This window comes from Acomys russatus, chromosome 16 (assembly GCF_903995435.1).
Source record: "Acomys russatus chromosome 16, mAcoRus1.1, whole genome shotgun sequence".
Lineage (NCBI taxonomy): Eukaryota > Metazoa > Chordata > Mammalia > Rodentia > Muridae > Acomys > Acomys russatus.
In genome coordinates this window covers 20,881,846-20,903,086 of record NC_067152.1, presented here as the reverse complement: position 1 = coordinate 20,903,086, position 21,241 = coordinate 20,881,846, and the positions used below count along the sequence as shown (strand labels likewise).

Below are 21,241 nucleotides of genomic sequence, written 5' to 3'. Positions count from 1 at the left end.
TGCTTGAAATGCAGTGTCCTGCTGGATCCCCTTAACATCCACACTGAATCCAGGAGGCTAGAAGTACCCTGTCTTGACTGGGAAACAAGTGCCAAGGGAGGCTGACAACACACACACACACACACACACACACACACACACACACATATCCAGGAGCTTTCAGGTACAGATAGGGGTAAGTTAAACCAAGAGGAGTTCTGCTCAGCTCCATAGAGGGATGGTGAGTTGGGATCCTATTAAGGAAAGAGCGAGATTGAGGGCATCCCACCACAGGCAAGCTGGGAAGGCTCAGTATTTAGATGGGGGTGCTAGTGTGGGCCTCAAAGCCCATCCTTACCATGGCCAGGCTGAAATAGAATTAACATAGGTTGGATATCTACATGCAATACATATGCTTTATATACTTTCCTGTGTCGAGGAGTCTGTTGTGGCTATTCATACTTGACCAGTGTGAAGTGCCCTGGGCAAGACTAGGAAGCCACAGAGCCTCAGAAGGCAGCAACTTAAATATAAAGAAGAAGAAGAAGAAGAAGAAGAAGAAGAAGAGAAGAAGAAGAAGAAGAAGAAGAAGAAGAAGAAGAAGAAGGCAGCAACTTAAAAGGACCACGCACTCCTCTATTTGGTACTGGGACCAACTTCATGCCTCACTCTCCTGCTACACACATGCACATAAACACATCACACACATGGTGCTGGTGCCTGTCAGTTGTCTGACAACATGTGGAGAGACTAGGCTAACAAGCGCTTCACATACTATAGATGATGAAACTTGAGGTGACCCTGTATTCATAAAGTCAGAAGTGACCCTATCTTTACAAAGGACTTCTTTTACAAGTGAGAAAATTGCTGTATACCTCTCCCGGTTTTCCTGACTGTATTTCAGTCCCCTCTCCCGGGCCCCACCCTCGCCGGAACACGGAGGATCAGCTCTGTCCCAGATCCAACAGCTTCAGGGTCTAGAAGCTCAGGGACCACTGGAAGGAAATAGTACTGTTAACTATCCCCTCGTCACTCTACAGTCCCTTTCAGCGTTGCAATTTTAGGTACTAACAGTTTCATCGAGGCTGTGTCGAAATTGCCGGGACTTGGAGAACTTGACCCGGAGGGCCTGAGGGCGGGGCGGAGAGGAGTGGTGGTGGAGCTGGGAGTCTGGAGGCGGCTCCCCGGGCAGTTCTGCTGGCGCTGAGCTGGACTAAGATCCCAGTCCTGACGAGCACCTGAGCCACATGGACCGTCTGTGTGGCTCCGGGGAGCTGGACTCCAAATTCTGGGTAAGACAAGCCTCTGAGGCTTGGGGGGCGGGGATCCCGTGCTGCTGAAGGGAAGTCTGGTCTCCCGCCCCAGCACAGCCTTCTGGGGTAAGCGCTGGAGCAGCAGCTGACGCCCTAGAAGGAGAATGTACGTAGCCAGACCTGAGAGGCTCTAAGCACCAAAGAGGGAACGATGGGCGCTGGAAAAGTGTACGGCCACGATGCTGCCGCCATGCCCTGCCCTACCCCGTGTGGAGGAGCTAGAGAGGAAGGAGGCTCCTGAACCTGTAGAGCAGGACATCAGGACCTGGGAAGCACAGGGGCATGCCGTTGTTGTAAGGCCCTATTTGATCCCAGGGAAGAAAGGAGCATTTTGCACTTTGTCTGCATTCCTGGTGAATGACCACCCCCAGCACCTGACCCACTAACTATGGCTTGACTGTTCATCCAGTCTTCCCTCCCTACATCCTAGGGCATCCAGAGTCTTGCTCAATCGGGTCCTTGGTACAGATAGACCCTCCAGGCCCCGTTTTTGTTTTGTTCGCTTTTTTTTTTTTTTTTTTTTTTTTTGAGGGGAAGGCACCGCTTCTGTGGTCAAGGCCCTATTTACACACAGGACATAAGAAAGAGAGGTAGACTAAAGGCTCCTAGCCCAACCCTCTGCTCTGATAGATGGGGGAAAATGGAGGTCCAGACGTGAAGGGACTTGCCCCAAAGCACACAATTCCATGAAACCAAAGCTGGATTAAAAATCATACTAAAGTAAGTAAAAGCAGCCCTTTTTGTATTGGGGTTATAGCTCATGGGTGTGGAGCTTAGTTGGCATGCTGGAGGCTCAGGCCCAAACCCTGGTACTGCCCTCCAGCGCGCACACACAGCAACCTTCTGTGGGTTTCATCAGTCAGCTTGGATGTGTGACTTGTGTGCAGACTTAGCACTCCTCTACCAGGCTAAGGCAACTGAAGATGCGATCTCGGCGTCCCGTGTAGACCTAATAGGGGGTTAGTTTCTGCTTTACCCAGGGGCTGCCCAGACTAGGCTGGTTTCAAATCTAGACTCAGAATCCCAGTCTGCACATTTTTTTTCCATGATGCCTATTTGTTTGTACGTATCTGATGTGTGCAGTTATAGTGTGCAGGGGTGAAGGTGAGGTGTTTATGCACAGGCGGTGACCTCTATGCATACTCTAGGGCTGTCCCTTAAGGTGTCTTGGATTGGGCTAGGCACAAGAGGTTATGTGAATTTAGGAGAAGTGAGAGCAATAGAGTACACCCTTCCACACCCCTACCCCCTACCCCTACCCCCCCCCATCCCTACGCCCATGTCAAGAGGATGTGGCAGTGCAATTTGTCATCCACTATTTGGAAGCTGGAAGGTAGAAGAACCAGAAATTCAAGGTTATCCTTGCCTACGTGATAAGTTCCAGACATGAAACCTTATCGCCAAACAGAAATAAAAAGTGTCTTTGGAGACCACTCTTTTACTTTGGGTCACTAAGTGATCCTAGCTCAAACCATGGGAAGCCCCCTCATCAGCCAGACTGGAACAGTGACTCTTCCCAGGGGGTCCTTGTTTTATCAGTGAACCCCCTTTCTCTGTTCACTTGGACTTGGTAGATGTGACTACAGCACAGTGACTAGGCAAAAAGTTTTGAAAACTGGCAGATATACCAAGCTTCAGGAGCACCTTGTTTCTGGGTGGTAGTGAAAGTCATGAGTCATTAGGACTGCCCGAGGCAGTACTCCCCAAAGCCTGAAGCATGAAACCACAGGATTCCCTTGTGTTCCCAGCTCAGAGATATGCTACGGCAGGGGCTTAGGGGCAGAGCCTTTAACGGGAGAGTCTTGGGGAGAAAAGGACACCAGGTTGGTATGGCCATGGCAAGGTCACAGTGCTGTCACACAGTGCTTGACTAAGAGACGAGATGCCTGTGGTGTGGTGGCAGCCTTCTCATTACCTGGCTGCCCTTTGGAGCCTCAGGCACCGTAGCCCTGGAACTTTACAGTGTGTGTGAGATCTTGTGGGTCGGAGCTCGGGGCTCGTCTCTTCTGTGACCCTTGGGGCGGGGGGCGGGGGGTGAGCCTCTGCTTAGATGTCTTTAATGACAGGGAACTGACTAATCCTCTGCCCACCTCAGACTGGAAACATCTTCCATGTGATCTTGGCTTCTGAAGACCATTCCTGGATGGCGCTTGTCAGTGGCTTTGTGTTAGGGTCTGAGTTTGTCCTTGGGGGCTTGCAGAGCTACAGTGTAGAAGCGTCTCAGGCTAGGAGGCTGGACCCTAAGCTATAGCTCAGTTACCCAATAGGCTGACTTTCTGAGCTACTCTTTTTTTTTTTTTTTTTTTTTTTTTTTATGCTACTTTGCATCACAAGCAATTCATCTAAACCCCTGAACCTTGGGGGCTGTGGTGAGAACTGACCGGGGTAGCTGGGAAGAGCCTGAACATAGAAGAAAGGGGAGCCATCAGCAGGGTGACCGGGCCTTGCTGGGCCACTCATTAACCCAGACCTGCCCTAGCTTCTTGTGCCTTTCATTCCCCACCTGCAAAATGAGGAAATGAGCCACCTGCTGCTTGCCTTGCAAGATTTTGGTGGAGATTACATGAAATAGAGAATGTGAAATGGAGTTAAGAAGCAAGAAGCTCTGATGGCAGGTCCCTGTAATCCTATCAACTGGAGAGAAGACGGAGACGAATGAGGTCAGGATGGGTGTCAAAGCCATGGTCCTGTGAGAAACAGGCCGACTGTTGGGACAAAGGCTCTAGTTCCAGCTCTCCCTCCCATCCCACCCCACCCCAGGGAGCAGGAAGTTAATGCCTTCAGCTCCACTCCATTAAGAGACCTGTGATCCTGTGGACACACCACACACGTATATTCACACACACACACACACACCACACACTAGGTGGCACAATAGGTCTCCTTCACTTCCTGGTCCTCACCTCATTGGGCATATTATCAACATCTCAGAGTATACCTTAAATTTGTGTGGAAACAAATTCCAAAAGAAGGCCCGAGGCAGATCTGTCTCAAAAAGCAAGAACAACCAGGACATGGTGGTACGTGCTTATAATCCCAGTACCCAGGAAGTAGAGGCAGGAGGATCAAGAGTTACAGGATAGCCCCCCAGCTATGCATGGAATTTGAGGTCAGCCTGGGTTACATGAGACCCCCTTCTCAAAAACAAAACCCAGCTGGGCAGTGGTGACACACACCTTTAATCCCAGCCCTTGGGAGGCCAGCTTGGTCTACAGAACAAGTTCCAGGACAGCCAGGGTTACCCCAGTGAAACCCTGTCTGAAAAACTAAAACCAAACCAAAGAAACCAAAAACACTCAAGAGTGAGTTGAGACACAGAGACTAAGGGCAGAGGAGGTTAGGGTTTATCTCTGCTCTTGTTGTTTATCACTGTTTGTTTGGGGACAGGTTAGCCAATAGTCACTGGGCCGAAGCGAGAGGCCTGGACGGACTGACTGCCCTTAGAAAATTTAGTCGGTTTGTATACTTAACCTTGATCCAAGGCCTTCAGGAAGCATTAGAAATCCAGAGGCTTACTTTGCATGTATACAAAATGATCAAGACTTCCTGAAAAGCACTGGATTCCCTGTCATTAGGAGCGTGTAAATGCCTGATGTGCAGCCTCCTTGTGGGAAGAGAACCCAAACAAAACCTTAGGGCTCTAGGTATGAGGGACTCCAAGGCTCCCTCTTGAATTATTGCCCAAAATGCAAGTAAGGCAACCATCAAGAGGCATGAGTAATGGACAAAGCTCAAGTTTCAGTGTATCTGGGCTCTCAAACGAAGACGGTGACATGCAAGGAAGCTGGAATTAGGATGGCCACTGAATGGACAGATGGGTGGAAAGTGCCCACTTCTAAGCCTGCTAGGTACCGTCTCCTTCCGGGGACCGAATCTTCCCTGCCAGGCCAGAGACTTGGAAAACCCATTTCATTAAAGCTGGAGATGTTGAAATTCAGGCTTCTTGGAGTTGGTCTCTGAGTTGATCTCTGGCTTCTGGCTGGGCGATTTGGTCCCTTGTGATCCCAGATTTCTGCCTTCTATTCCCTGGCCTTGATCTAAGGGAGAAGCTTAGGAAAGGAAGTGAGTCAGGGATGTAAGCTGGGAGAGGAAGCTTTGTGAAATCTACTGGCTTCCCTCCCCACCCTAAATCCCGCCCCCCACAACCGAAATGGTCTTGGAGCCGCATCTGGAATCCCAATGCTCAGCAAACAGAAGCAGAAAGACTGCCACGGGTTTGAGGCCGTCCTTGGCCATAGATAGGGAGATCTTGTTTCAAAACTAAGGGCTTGAAGATGCAGCTTAGTTGGAGGCATGCTAGCCCAGCATGCACAAAGCCTGTGTTTGATTCCAACACCACACCACACCTGTAATTCCCAGCCCTTGGCAGGTGGAGGCAGGAGGATCTGGGATTCCAGGTCTTTCTCAGGTACATGTCTACTTTGAGGGCAACCTGGTCTACATAAGACCCCCATCTCACAAAGCAAACCCCAGGGGCTAGAGAGATGGTCCAGTAGTTAAGAATGCTTCCTGTTCTTGCAAAGAATGGGAATTTAATTCCCAGAACACATCATGATCACCTGTAACTCGAGGAGGCTGCAGGGCCTCCAACTTCTGGCCCCCTTGGGCACCTGCATTTACAAGCGCAGATGTATACACAGACACACCTGTACAAAACTAAGAATAAAAAGTAAGGCCAGGCCACGGTGGCTCACGCCTTTAATGCCAGCACTTGGAAGGCAGAGGCATATGAACCTCTGGGTTCAGGGCCAGCCTAGGCTAGAGAGTGAGTTCTAGGATGGCTAGAACTAGAGCAACACAGAGAAACCCTGTCTCTAAACATCAAGACATCAAAACGCGCGAGTGTGTGTGTGTATGTGTGTGTGTGTGTGTGTGTGTGTGTGTGTAAATCTTAAAACAATAGCAACAAAAAGGCTTTGGAGTGCAAATCACTTGCCCTGGAGGCAAGGACTGGAAGTCTGTGACTTTTCCACCTTCCCTTGCCAGTTGCCTCGGGGGTCACTACCTCTGCCTCACTACCCTCTGGTCCACCGGGAACTACTCTTTCTGAAGCTGGTCCAGGGGCTGTGCTGTGGAGCCGGGTGGGAATGGGGTCTCCAGCCTAGGTCGAATTTCTTTCCCAAACCAGACATTGCCGTTTGCTCCCGCGACTCAGCTGGTCCATGGCCAGGTATTGGCAGCTCCTAACCCCTCAGCTCCATGGATGAACTGCAAGGAGAGAGGGCAGGCAGTAAGGGTCAAGGATGGTGAGTGACTTGAGTGGGTTGGTGCAGGTGGATGTCACGACAGGCACTGGCAGGGCACTAAGGGGGCAGAATTGAACCCAAGGGACTGGGGCTACATTGCCTGGACTCGAGTTCCAAGTTAACCACAGCTCCCGGTGTTCTGGCACACAGCGGCACTCAGTAACAGAAATCTCTGGGAGATGCCAGGCCTTTTACAGGAGTGAGAGGTGTGTTTGTTCTTCAAGCTACAGGCTAGCCCAGCATAACCCTCTTTGGCCTCCCAGGCTTCCTGTTTTTGTCTGAGTAGCTCAGTGAGGTGGAAGGAAACCAGAATGCGCCCTCCCCCTTTCCCCCAGTTTCTGATGAGACACATGATCTTGCCAATCAGTTCCTTCGCAGTGACCACAGGAGCTGTCTAGCACAGATGGGGGGGCCCCCACCCCACCATACAGGATTGAGGAAGTAATGAATCTTCTTTGGACAGAGCCTGTCAGCAGCCTGAGGCCTGGGAGATTGCTGGCAGAACTGGGGCAAAGAACTCTGGAGCCCTCATCCCCTCCCTCTGCCCCTGAGCCTGAGTCTATATGGATCTCAGCCTCGGTACCCATTAATGGGCATCTGCCCTGCGGTCCATTCTGGGTGCCGGACCTCTGCCTTATCAGCTTCATCCAGCTGTTTAATCGCAGTATTAAGGAAGCTGCTGTTGCTGTGGCAACCAAGTGGCTGACAGCAGGCGGGGCTGTGGGCTACCTCCCAGCTGGTGCTCCTCAGACCAGGAGTGGAAGAGGAGCCTTAAGGAACCACCCTCCAACTTGCCTGTGGGAGTCTGGGGAAATGATCACAACTGACTCGTCCTTGATGTCATTTACATGTTAGTATCTTAGGCCCAAGGCTCCTTTTGTTGTCAGGATGGTGCCTTAAGTGCCAGAGAAACACCGGCATGATGCTGTTTTGCCACTGGAGCTGGGGCTTGGGAGAGCACATTGGTTCATTCATTCATGCGTTTTGTTCAGCCAGTGTATACAGAGTATGTGCCTTCTGGGCTAAGCACCGGAAGTGATGGGCCGGCAGGTGAGAAGGCAGACTGTATGGTCGCTCTGAGGTCTGAGGGTGCTTTTCCTTGAGAGAGGGACCAAAGTCATTGTGGTTGAGGTGAGCAGGCTGCAAACTCTAGGCAGCGAGGGGCATCACGTTCCATAAAAGCTGCGCTTTAGCAGACCTGTCCTCAGGGAAGCACGCACTCTAGCGGGAGAAGGTAGAAAAGCCACAACTGAAGAACGATTCACTTGTATCAAATGAGAGAAGATGTCAGGGGTCATGGAGAGAAGAGAAGGGATAATGGGCGGGTGCAGGAATAAGAAGGGAGCTGGGGTGGGTCGCAGTTCTAATCAGGAAGTCAAGGTGAACTTTCATGAGACAGTGTGACCTGAGCAGAGCCTGCACACAGGGAAGGCTCAGAGACAAGTGAAGACTGAGTGTGGCGAGGTCCCAGGACAGGGTCCTAAGGATGATGGAAGCAAGAAGGTCAGACAGGATAGGAAGCTAGCAATGGTTCTGAGGGCTGTGTGGGGTTTCCTGCTTTTTCCTTAATGCTGGTTTAAAAAAAAAAAAAAAAGCAAAGCAGTGCAATGGGTGTGTGTTCTGCTTAGGCTTCCAATGCTTCCTGTACTAGGAAAGAGAATGTAGGGACAAGGGGTGGAGCCAGCAGCAGGAAACCAGAGGGGAGGGCTCTGGAGATCATCCAGGCAGGAGAGTAGAGAAGCCAGATTCTAGAGAGATCAGGGTAAAATAGGTGAAGGCTCCTGTCTCTGGATAAGGATGATTGAATATAGCATGCTCAGAGTTCTGCTTAATCTTTGTGTGTATGCAGGGGTGGGGGGGGGCTGATTTTGTTTTAGACAGGATATTGTTATGTGGCCTAGGATAGGTTTGTTATGGAGCTAGGGTATATATATATATCACCGCACCTGAATTCCCACCTGATCAGAGTGGACAGGGTTTGCTGATGGATAGGGTTCAGGAAATGAGACAAAGAGAGAACGCTGGGCTTCACAGGAAGATTCTGTCCTGAAGGAAGGAGGGAAGGGAGGGGGAGGAGAGCTCAGGAGGGATGGAGGGAGGAAGGCATTGCCAGTCATCGAGGTCAGTGGGCATCAGAAGAAGAGATGCCCCCAGTTCCGGACCTGTGGTGCTTGATATGTTCTACCAATAGCTCTGGGGGAATAATCTGGGATACAGGAATGACCAGGTACCTGCTGTCTCCAAGGAGACTGTCCAATCAGAACACACCTCCCATAAGGAGAGGACCCCAGACAGGACCTTTGCGAACTCAAAGCAACCATGCGGTCCTCACTCCCCAAGATCACTTGGTTGTGGCTGTAGTGTCAGTGTTTGTGTCATGAAACATGTCCCCAACAGCTTGCTGTCCCAAAGTGTGGCCAGGTGACAGCTAGGCATCTTGCCATTCATCACTCCTGCAGGGAAGGTGACTGCAGGTCTGTCATTACTTGCACCTGGAGTTCAGAAGGTTGCAGGAACCAGCCACCATTACATGAACCAAGAGTGGCAGAACTGAGCATAGGGGTACATACCTGTAATAATGACACTGGCGGGGGTGAAGGCAGCTACATAGTGAGTTCAAAGCCAGCCTAGGCTATGTAGTGAGTTCAAGACTAGCCCACCTTACACAAGAACTGGCTTCAGAAAAAAAAACAAAACAAAACTGGTGGAGTTGTATTACACATCTACAGCACCAGGGTTGGGTCTTCTGGTGGCCTTAAAAAGCCAAGCCAGTCAGCCCGGCATGGTGGCTCACGCCTTTGGTTTCAGGACTCAGGGAGGCAGAGGCAGGTGGATCCTTGTGAGTTCAAGGCCAGCCTGGTCCACAAAGCAAGTCCAGGACAGCCAAAGCTATAAAGAGAAACCCTGTCTGAGGGTGAGGGTGATGGTGGAAGTGAGGCCAAGCTAGTCACCTGTCCATACGTATGCAGGCTCTCTCACCCCCTACTCCCCTGTCACAGCTTTTTTAACAGCAGCTTCCAGCCTGCACCAGGGTACCTGGCCCTGTGCTGGAAGTTGGACAGAGGGGGGGATGCAGCATAGGAAAAGAACAAGAGGAGGACATGGGGTACCCCCTAAAGGTCTGCAAGCCTCAGGGGGAAAGTGTCTTCTGGTACATGAGTCCAGGAAGAATGGGCTGGGAGAAGCCCATCTTGGTTCCCCACCAAGGTCAGGAAGACTCATTCAACATATAGGGGTTTTCTGGTGGAGGTGGAGGCCCTGCCATGGCACCTGTGTGGAGCTCAAAGGGCAGCTTTGAGAGGTTGATTCCCTTCTTCTGCTATGTGTGTTTTTGGGAATCAAACTCAGGTTGTCAGGCTTGGTAGCGTGTCACATGGATCTTGCTGTCACATGGATCTCGCTGTCACATGGCATCCCCAGTGCCAAGATATTTGTCCTGGCTTTACAGTGCCAACTGTCCCTGAAGCTGTTGCCAAAGCTGTTGGCATCACTTTCTCCTCTCTAAACTGAGCCCAGCAACACCTCTATTTTACATCTCAAAAACTTGTTTCGAGTTAGCCACAAAATAGTGACTTTGCGAGGGCAGTAAAAATAATAATAATAATAACAATAACAATAATGATGCTGGAAAAGACTTAGGGTACTTTTTTTTTTTACCTTCACTTAGCAGGTCGCTGAGGCTACACATGATTTATCAAAGTCAGAGCACCATGGTGACATGTGTTGGTGACATATGCCTGTAATTCAGGTGCTGCAACAGGACAAGTAGGATAGTCCAAAGTTCAAGGCCAACCCTAGCAACTTGGCAAGCCTCAAGATAAAAATAAATAAATAACCCAGGGGTCCCGCTCAAACTAAGGCACCAGCCGAGGACAATACAGGCAGTAAACTTTAAACCCCTACCCAGATCTAGCCAACGGTCAGAACATTCTCCACAGTTGAGTGGAGAGTGGGATATGACTTTCTCACATACTCTGGTGCCTCACATTTGACCATGTCCCCTGGAGGGGGAGACCTGGTGGCACTCAGAGGAAGGACAGCAGGCTACCAAGAAGAGACTTGATACCCATGAGCATATACAAGGGGAGGTAATCCCCCTCAGGAACAGTCATAGGGGAGGGGAATAAGGAGAAAATGGGAGGGAGGGAAGAATGGGAGGATACAAGGGATGGGATAACCATTGAAATGTAACAAGAATAAATTAATAAAAAAATTTTAAAAATAAATAAATAAGTAAATAAATAATTAAATCTAACGTGAAGCTATAGGCCAATGGTAGAGTGCTTGCCTTGTTTGGGTGAGATCCTGGCCTCCATTTCTTGTACCACCAAGATGGGTGGTACATATAGAGGTTTTTCTAGTGGGGGTGAGGGGCAGGCCATGGTACCTGTGTAGAAGGTCAGAGGACAACTTTGAGAAGTTGGTTCCCTTCTTCCACCGTGTGTGTTTTGGGAAATCAAACTCAAGATGTCAGGCTTGGTGGTGTGTGCTCTTACCTGCCGAGCCATCTCCCCAACCCTCAATATATAGTTTTCAAAAGTTTCACATGTATTGAACTGAAAGAAGGTGCCTATTTCATATTTGCACACAACTGTAACAGGAAGAGCATTTTCTTGCTTGTAGTTATGGAGATATCATGTATGGAAGTGTGTGTGTGTGTGTGTGTGTGTGTGTGTGTGTGTGTGTGTGTGTGTGTGTGTACCACAGAGTATATGCAGAGATATGAAGACAACCTGATGTGTTCATCTTCATCTTCACCACCCACCTTGTTTGAGACAGGGTCTCTTGTTTGCAGCAGTATATGCCAGGCTAAGTGGCTCACAAGTTTTGAAGAATTCTGTCTCCACCTTCCATCTGGCCATAGGAGTACCAGGATTACCAATGTGGGTTTTTTTTTTTTTTTTTTTTTTTTTTTAATGTGGATTCTGGGATTTGAACTCTGGTCCTCACACCTGTGTGGCAAGCGCTTTATCAATTAAGCCATCTCCCTACTCCCCAGTGGGTATCTTTTAAAAATCTCACAAACTGGAGTGGTGTCGGGGCACTTTGCTTAGCGTGTTTGACTCAATCTCCAGGACCAGAAACAAAGACAAAAAGCATAGCTGGGATACCTAGAGGCTTAGTATAGGACGTGTGGTCCAGACATCAACGCGTCTCAGTCGGAGCTGCCTGGAGACTGTATTCTGTGGGGTGTATTCTCAATTGAATATTCACACGGTGGAACACTGTGTGGACCTCAGGAATAATACACCACAACAATGTTGTCTGAAAGAGGCAGACACAGTACAGTTTCATTTACAGGAAGCTCCAAGCTGGACAGACTCATCCATTGCATGAGAGATCAGGATGGATTCTCTGTGGTGGGCAGTGGTGAGGAGGGCGCCAGGGCCCCTTCCTGCCACCAGTGTTGTATCTCTTGATATGGATTCTGTTTATACAGCTAAGTACACCTGTGGGGAGGAAATTATGGAGATTTCTATTTCAGAGATATGGGTGCTTTTCTCTAAGTATGTCATGCTTGAATTTTCAAAAGTGCTTTTAAAATGGAAGTTGGCAGGAATAGTGGTACACACTCGTGATCCCAGTACTTGGGAGGTAAAGACAGAATGATCAGGAATTTAAGGCCAACTTTATAAGAAACGCTACCTTAAAAAGAAAACAAAGAAAGAAAGTGGCAGGAGAGAAAAAGAAGAGAAAAGAAAAGCAATCCAGGGCTAGACCATGTCTGCTTCTTGCTCTCCCTGATCAGTTCTGGTGTTAGACCCCGCTCTGTGATTGACAGGGCAGGAGTGTGTGGGCTTATACAGTCTGAGAGAAAACATAAAATAGGCCAGACATGGTGGTACATGTGTGTGATCCCAGCTCATAGGAGGATGAGACCCAGAGGATCATGAGTTTGAGGCCAGCCTGGACTACATAGTGAAACCTTGTCTCGAACCCCTATATCTGGAACTCTAACTCACTGATGGAGCACTTGCCCAACATATACAAGCCCCTGGGCCTGATTTCCTAATAAGGAGGAAATGAAAGAAAGATGAGAGAGAGGGAGGAAAGGAGCCATAAAGGACAAATGAGTTCCGGCTGCATCCTGCGTAAAGATTTGGAATGTAACGTGTATGTGCCACAGCCCCAGTTCTCTGACACGAACACGGATACACATGGCTTGAAGGAGGTGCCTCCATGCTGTGTGTCCTGGATGCAGGCTGCCAGGCTGCAGTGTCTGAAGCACTGAACCTTTCTCCAAAATAATCCTGCAAGACAGGAAAGCTCCTCCAAGAAGTAGCACTCCCAGCCAGGCATGGTAGTGCACGCCTGTAATCCCACCTGGTCTACAAAGTGAGTCCAGGAAAACCAAGGCTACACAGAGAAACCCTGTCTCAAAAAACCAGAAGAAGAAGAGGAGGAGGAAGAGGAGGGGGGAGGAGGAGGAGGAGGAAGAGGAGGAAAAAGGAGAAGTGGTAGTGGCATTCCCAACAAGTGTTGATTCTAGATGAGAAAGGATGCTTGAGGAGGAAGAGGACGCTCCTTAGCCCGCCCAGCACTGCTCAGGGGAGATGCTGGGGTTTGCAGAGGTGAAACAAGAGAGACCAGGCACAGTAGAGGTGCCCAAGTATGAATCTCAGAGCAGACTCGGGGTGGGAGGAGATGGCCGGAAGAGAGTAAAGGGAGTAGGAAGAAAGAAGGTGGGGAGAGAACCGTGCAGGACCTCTAGCCAGGCTGGGCTGCATAAACAGTGGGAGCCAGCTGGCATGTGACAGGGGACAAAACTGTATTTCAAGAAAGAGCAGCAGTGACCAGGGCACTGGAGGACAGAGGTCTACCCAGAGAGGGATTGGGGGAAAGACAGGCTAAGGAAAGGGAAGCAGGATGTGGTGGCCTTCCCTAGACACACAGGTAGAGAGCCCAGGCCCCTAGAAGTTCCATAGATCATTCGAGGCAAAATGATGGTCTTACGTCCCATAATAAGATACTTGGACTTTGTCTTCTAGGTAGTAGGGAGCCCCTAAAGGTTTAGAAGGAGTGTATCATATTATCTTCTTTGTTAACACTCTCATTTCTTTAATATATAAATATATTATATATGTGCATATATATACACATATATATTTATGCTCTTTCTGATGCCATGTCTTGCTATATAGCCCAAGCTTATCTTGAGCTTACCAGATATACCAAACTATCCCTGCACTCTTGGCAATCCTCCTGCCTTAGCCTTCTGAGGGCTAAAATTGCAGGCATGCATTAATTAAAGATAGCCAGGTGTGGTGGCCCATGTCTTTAATCTTAGCACTCAGGAGGCAGAGGCAGGCAGATCTCTGTGAGTTCAAGGCCCACATGTTCTACAGAGTGAGTTCCAGGACAGCCAAGACTACACAGAGAAACCCTTCTTGGAAAAAAAAAAAAAAAAAACAAGTTAAAGATGTATTTTTTTTTTATGCGTACTAGGGTTCTGAATGCATACATGTATGTGTGCCATGCGCGGGAATGTCTGTTACCCTCCAGAGGTCAGAAGAACTGACAGCAGAGCTACAGAAGGTTGTGAGGCACCATGTGGGTGCAGGGAACCAAACCCCGGTCCTCTACAAGAACAAGTGCTCTTAACCCCTGAGCTATTCCCCACATGCCCCTCACCTAAGCTATTTAAACTACTTTTTCTAGCCACTTACTATGTGTTTGGTACAATAAATTAAATAAAAATTATTTACTTCAATGCTAGTGTATGTTAGCAAGAAGGAATGAATGGTGGATGTCATAAGTGAATAAATTACGTACCATGCCATGCTAGGGGATAGTTGCAAGAGAGAAGGCGGTAAGGGGATCGGGAACGTCTGGAGTCTGGTGAAGGTGATGGTATTATGAAGGAGGTCATGACAGGCTTCATTGAAAAGGAAAGAGTTAAGCGTGAGAAAGAAGAGCAGTCTGGAAAGAGAGGGTGGTATGTGCAAAGACCCCGCCAAGATGGGAATGTACCTAGCATGTGCTTACGAACAGCAAAAAGGTCAGTGGCTGCTTTGAGGCAGGAGAAACAGTACTCAAAGTCAGGTCAAGGGGCTGGGACAAGTGTACAGGCTACACAGTGTGTAGAGTGGCGGTTTCTAGTTAAGAGTTGGATTGATGATTAGGGGGCAGTAGGATAGAGAGATGAACCCAAAAGACATTGGTATCTACATGGCCTGGAACAGAAGAGATCAGCCGAAGGTGGGCCCAGATAGAGAAGAGGAAGGACTGAGCCTGGGCGCTCTCACACCAAGAGAAGGAGCCAGTGAAGAGACTGAGGCATGGCTGTGAAGGAAGGGGAAGGCTAGCATCCATATCCTTGCGGTACCAAAAGAAAAGAGAACAGAGCCTCCCTGGAAGATTAGAGAGCTGGTGTGATGGCCAAGAGGGCAAGTGAGAGGGACCAGGTGAGAATGGCCAAGTTAAGGTATTACCATCCCAGCGTTAACCCTAACCCTGAAGATGCCAAGGGCCCGAGAGGCAAGAGGTGATCTCCTTGTCTGAGATCACAGGGTTTAAAAGAGGTGAAAGCCAGGTGCTGACACTTACCCATCTAGTGCTCTCCCAGCAAGGGGCCAGTACCACCAGCCTGGCGGAAATAGAAGCCTAGTGGTGGTTTTGACAGACAGGCAGCGCCAATGGCATTTACTGTTCCTTTCAGGAAGTAAACAAGTTTGGTACAAACAGTGTTGAACATGAAGAGGCTGAGGGCAGATGGGGATGTCATCTGCGAGGCAATGGGAAAGAGGCCACAGAGGTCCAGGACAGTGGTTTCTCAACCTGTGGGTTGTGACCCCTCAAATGACCTTTTCACAGGGGTTGTATATCCGATGTCCATATTTACATCATGATTCATAACAATAGCAAAATTACAGTTATGAGCCTGGTGTGGTGACGCTCGCCTTTAATCCTAGCACTTGGGAGGCAGAGGCAGGTGGATCTCTGTGAGCTCAGGGCCAGCCTGGTCTACAAAGCGAGTCCAGGACAGCCAAGGCTCTTGTTACACAGAGGAAACCCAATCTTGAAAATCTAAAAAACAAATAAACACAACACACAAACAAACAAAAATACAGTTGTGAAGTAGCAATGAAAATAATTTGATGGTTGGGAGTCCCCACAGCATGAGAGGCTGTGAGTACCATTAGCCTAGGAGGAGACTGGGGCAATTGACTTGGTTTTGGTTTTGGTTTTGGTTTTTTAATTAACTTATTCAGATTACACCTCAGTTGTTATCCCCTTGCTTGTCTCCTCCCGTTCCTCTCTCTTTCATCCTATTCCCCTCCCCTAGGTCTGTGACAGAAGGGGACCTCCTCCCCCACCATATGGTCACAGCCTATCAAGTCTCATCTTGGTAGCCTGCCTATTCTTTCTCTGAGTGCCACCAGGCCTTCCCACCAAGGGGAAGTGGTCAAATATGGGGCACCAGAGTTCATGTCAGAGTCAGTCCCAGCTCTCCACACAATTGTGGAGAATGTGCTGTCCATTGGCTAGATCTGAGTAGGAGTTCAATGTTTACTGCATGTATTGTCCTTGGTTGGTGCAGTAGTTTGAGCAGACTCCTCCCCCCCTGGTGGCCCAGGTGGCTCTCTGGATCCTTCTATTTCCCCATTCCCCCATACTTCTCTCACCTAGAGTCCCAATAGGAGGTCCCCACATCTATCCCAATCTCCTGGTAAGTGAAGACTTTCATGGGATTTCCTTTTGGGGCTAGTTCCAATTGTAAGTGAGTATATATCATGTGAGTCTTCCTGAGTCTGAGTTAACTTACTCAGTATGATCATTTCTAGTTCCATCCGTTTACCTGCAAATTTCAGGATTTCCTTGTTTTTAATAGCTGAGTAGTATTCCGTAGTGTAAATGTACCACAGTTTCTTTATCCAATCTTCGACTGAGGGATATTTAGGTTGTTTCTAGGTTCTGGCTATTATGAATAAGGCTGATATGAACATGGTTGAGCATATGTCCTTGTGTGGTGGAGCATCTTCTGGGTATATTCCAAGGAATGGAATAGCTGGGCCTTGAGGTAGCCCTATTCGCAGTTTTTTGGGAAAGCACCAGATTGGTTTCCAAACTGGTTGCACAAATTTGCACTCACACCAGCAATGAAGGAGTGTTTCCCTTTCTCCACATCCTCACCAGCAGCTGCTGTCACTTGAGTTTTCAATCTTGGTCATTCTGATAGGCAGCCCAGGCCTTAAGGTCAACAATTAAAAAATGGTACCTCATGAGGCTGAGACGCTTCTGTAAGACAGAAGATACTGTCAACAGAACACAGCAACAGCCTACAGACTGGGAAAAGATCTTTACCAACCCTACATCTGACAAAGGTCTAATATCCAAAATATGTAAAGAGCTCAAGAAATTAAGCACCACCAAACCCAATAAACCAATTAAGAAATGGGGCTCAGAAAAAAAAAAGAAAGAAATGGGGCTCAGAACTAAACAAAGAATTCTCAACAGAGGAATAGCAAATGGCTGAGAAACACTTAAAAGAAGTGCTCAACGTCCTTAGTCATCAGAGAAATGCAAATCAAAATGACTCTGAGATTCCATCTATTGACCTGGTTTTGCGGCTCCTCAGTAAGGTCTGTGAACAGTGACACAACAACCCAGGGGTTGAGGCTGTGAGCACAGAGTTCGCTGGTAAGAAATACTTGCCAGGAAGTGGAGAGACCAGGAAAGAGCCATTTCCTAGAGGTGAGGATAAGCAAGCCTGAGAATGGCTGAAGCCATTTCCCGTGCACTCTGGGAAAGCTCAGGGATTGGGTGGCTTGCAGGAGGCTCAGGGAGGCGCGGGGCTGGAGCAGAGACTGTAAGGAAAGCTTAGACACCCAACTTGCTTCTCCAGTTCCTTTCAAAGCCAGGCCAGTGCCAGGCACCCCGACAGAGACCCTCTTTCTCCTCCTCCCCCTCTGTAGTGAGAATCCTAGAATTCTGTTTTCTCAACCCCCCCCCAAAAAAACCCAGAAATATTGTAAGAATGTGTTTTCATTTTAACTCCTGTTATGGGGCTGCTGAGACTGTCCGCAGGAACTGACTATGATTTGCCTCATGCTGTAGCAGAGGCGTGGTTTTGCCAGCTGCAGATCGTTTCTGCAATTGTGTGAGACGTTTGGAATTCTGGGAACTTTTCAGAAGGTAGATAAATGCTAGCGTCACGTTAGGTGGTGCCGGTGGTTGTTCATTTAGGGAGGTTGGTTGTGGTTTGTTAGTAGTCATGCCCAAAGAAGAAACAAAAAGAAAGAAATTAGATTCAAGGATCTCTCTCTCTCTCTCTCTCTCTCTCTCTCTCTCTCTCTCTCTCTCTCTCTCTCTCCCTTCCTCCCTCCCTCCCTCTCCCTCTCCCTCTCCCTCTGTCCTTTCTCTCCTCTCTCCTATCTAATGATAGAGGGTGAAATAGGGCAGGGGACTAAAAGGTGGGGAAAAAGAAGAACCCACAAAATAGCGAACCCTGGATACACCCTCCCCCTCCTCCTCTTCTTCTTTTACATGCATGTGCAGGTCCACATGCATGTGTGTATACATGCAAGCCAAAGGACAACTTAAAATGTCATTCCTCAGGCACTGTTCCTAAGGCGCCACGCCTTAAATACCACCCACCTTTTTTGAGATAGGGTCTCTTATTGGCCTAAGGCTCACCAAGTAAGCCTTTCTTTCTTCACCTCCCATCCATGGCATTGTAAGTGCAGGTTACCATACCAAGCATCCCTGGACCCAACAAACTCCACCCCAAATCCACAGGGCATCCCTTGGTACTTTTTTTTTTTTTTTTTTTAATCTCATCTGAAAGTACTGAACGAGCCAAGCCTCTGGAATCACACAAATGTGAGAGAAACTTCCAATTCCAGTAACAGAAAACAAATCTGCTTCAGGAAAAGCAGGTTTATGTGCGTGTTCAACTTGCATACAAATTAAATGGAGGTAGGCGGCGTTTCCTCAGGCAGCAGTTGTCTCTAGGTGGATGGGATGGTAAGCGGTTTTCTCATTATTTGTTTGTATTGGAGGAGCTTTTTGTAAAGAACATCTAATACTTTGTGAGAAGGGGGAAAGATGAGTACGTTAGCTACCTTGGAGGAAACCATCTGAAGGCAAAGAAAGCATTTGCGAATGAATTTATTACCTCATCTTGTTCCAAAAAAGTATGGGGCTGTACAAGGGGGATGACCAACATGTGTGTGTGTGTGTGTGTGTGTGTGTGTGTGTGTTCGTTCACACACTCATGTACACATTTGGAGATCCAGGGTTGATTGTTAACCTACATTTATTTTGTATTCTTATTACATTCTTTTTAACGGGATGTGTGCAAGTGTCACGGTGTATATAGTGAAGGTTAGGGAGCAACTTGCAGGGAGTTAGTTAGTTCTCTTCTTCCCGTGTAGATCTGGGGGTAGAACTCAGTTGGTAAGCCTTGGTTGGTGGCTAGTGCCTTTGCTGAGCCACCTTGCTGGTCCTCCGCCTTTGTTTTTTTGAGACAGAGTTTCCCAATGAACGTGCGTGCGCATCAATTCCACTAGACTGGCTGGTCAATGAGCTGTAGGGACTCACTTGTCTCCCCTCCTCACATCGCCCCCGCCACCACTGCCACCCCAGAGCTGGGCTTACAAGTATGGACCCCTATGGTGGGTTGGTTTAAAAAGAGATAAATAAATAAATAAATAGTGAGTTCTAGGGACCCAAACTCAGGTCCCCACACTTATGCAATAAAGCCATCCATTTAGTATGGCCACCCCGCCTTAAAGGCACCTAAGCCTTCCCCCCGCCCCCCCCGCCCCCCCGCGAAGCTCTGTCCTTGCCTGTGAGAGGCCTAGAGAGAAAGGTTTCCTTTTGTTTTCCTTTGGGGGGGGGGAGGCAGAAAGAAAGATTAGGAGCATTGAGGAACACGGTTAGCCTGGCAGAGGTGGGATGCAAAGAGACATAGGTAGCCTTATGGGATAATGGAAATATCATGGCTTTATTGTGGCAGTGGTTTTGAGGGGTTATGTAACTGTTGAACTCATTGAATGGTACACTTTAAATGGGTGCAGTTTATACTGCACTTCAATTATCCCTCAATTAGAAAGAGTATGAGGACATGAGGCCGCCTCAGGCTCTCCCTAGGAGTTCATACCAGACCATCCCTGCTCACCTATTCCCCACAGGCATGCTCAGTCTCTTGGCCTCACCTATCCTTCACCCTTTGCCCACTTCCCTGGGTGGGTGGAGTGGCTGCCTAGTCCAGTCATCTCCCTGAGGGACAACTATGCCTGCAGGGATGCAGGGGGGGCGGGGCTCACCACAACACCAAACTGTTTTATTTCTCTCCCCAGGATTCCAACCTGTCTATATATACCAATACTCCAGACCTAACGCCCTGTTTCCAGAACTCCTTGCTGGCCTGGATCCCCAGCATCTACCTGTGGGCCACCTTGCCCTGCTACCTGTTCTACCTGCGGCACCACAAGCGTGGCTACATCGTCCTCTCCCACCTGTCCAGGCTCAAGACGGTCAGGGACCCAGGGTTGTCATCTGAGTGGGGGGACCTAAGGGATTCTCCTTCTAATGAACTCCTTGCCCTCACTGACAGCTAAACCAATGTTCGTAGCCTGCCCCTGCCCCTGCCCCCCCCCCCGCCCCTGCCCCCCACCCCTGCCCCCGCCCCTGCCCCTGCCCCCATAGTTCCAGGCCTTAGAAACCTATCAACTGGGTCTGCCGCCCTTCCCTGTTTTCAAAGTTGTAAAATGTTTAACACCAAAACTTCCCGTCACTCTAGACGTTTCTGAGTCGGCCCCGGTAGGTCTGGTGGCTTATGATGGCTGCATACACAGGGACCTCTCCCTGTCAGGGACTAGCGCTGCCATTAGGAATGGAGACTCCAATCTGTGCACTGTCTGCAGATCCTGGGTGTTCTGCTGTGGTGTGTCTCATGGGTGGACCTTTTTTACTCCTTCCACGGCCTGATCCACGGCTCGTCTCCTGCACTTGTCTTCTTTGTCACACCCTTGGTGGTGGGGATCACCATGGTTAGTGTGGGGGGCCCAGGAAACTGCGGGGAGGTCTCCAGTGAGGGCTGTAGAGTATGTTAAGGCCATGGGCTCTAAGGAAGAGGGTGGACACAGGGCAGTTATCAGAGGGTGGGGTGACTCCAAAAGCATCTGGGCACATGGGAGGGAGTTAGAGCAGGCTTACATGTGTGTGCTTTGGCCAAGCCTTCCCCGTCCTTCCTGCATAGCTGCTGGCCACATTGCTGATCCAGTATGAGCGGCTCCGGGGGGTTCGGTCTTCGGGGGTGCTCATCATCTTCTGGCTCCTGTGTGTGATCTGTGCCATCATTCCCTTCCGTTCCAAGATCCTCTCAGCCACGTCAGAGGTAAGGGGTCAGCCCTTCCTTGTCCAGCCCTGTTCAGGGGTGTGGATTCAAGGCTCAAGGTTACTCCTGATTCTAGGCTTCTCAATCCCAGGATTCCCTCTGTTCTGCGCCTTTCATGCCGTTCCTCCACCTGCCACATCTCTGTCCCCATAGCAGGAAGTGGGAGATCTGAGCAATGCAAGTGGGTCAAAGATCCCATCATGGTTAGATGCTCCTGGAAGTGCTGGGGTGGGGTAGGGGTGGGGGATAGGAGGGGGAGGCCAGTGTCTGTGATGAACATGTCTGTGTGATGACCCGCTCATTAGCTCTATTTGCACCTGATTCAGTCGGGCCGCGTTCTTTGATGGTGGGTGGGATGG

General features: G+C 49.2%; 1 protein-coding gene across 1 annotated transcript in view; it reads left to right on the top strand.

The window, feature by feature from the left end:
• The first annotated feature begins 1,132 nt into the window (after positions 1–1,132).
• Positions 1,133–21,241, top strand: part of Abcc3 (ATP binding cassette subfamily C member 3) — a 49,475-nt gene continuing 29,366 nt past the window's right edge. Inside the window, exons 1-4 of the mRNA XM_051158327.1 lie at positions 1,133–1,271; positions 19,843–20,019; positions 20,410–20,535; positions 20,745–20,882. Of these exons, the coding sequence (XP_051014284.1) occupies positions 1,227–1,271; positions 19,843–20,019; positions 20,410–20,535; positions 20,745–20,882 (486 nt within the window). The 5' untranslated portion in view covers positions 1,133–1,226. The remainder of the gene's footprint in view (positions 1,272–19,842; positions 20,020–20,409; positions 20,536–20,744; positions 20,883–21,241) is intronic.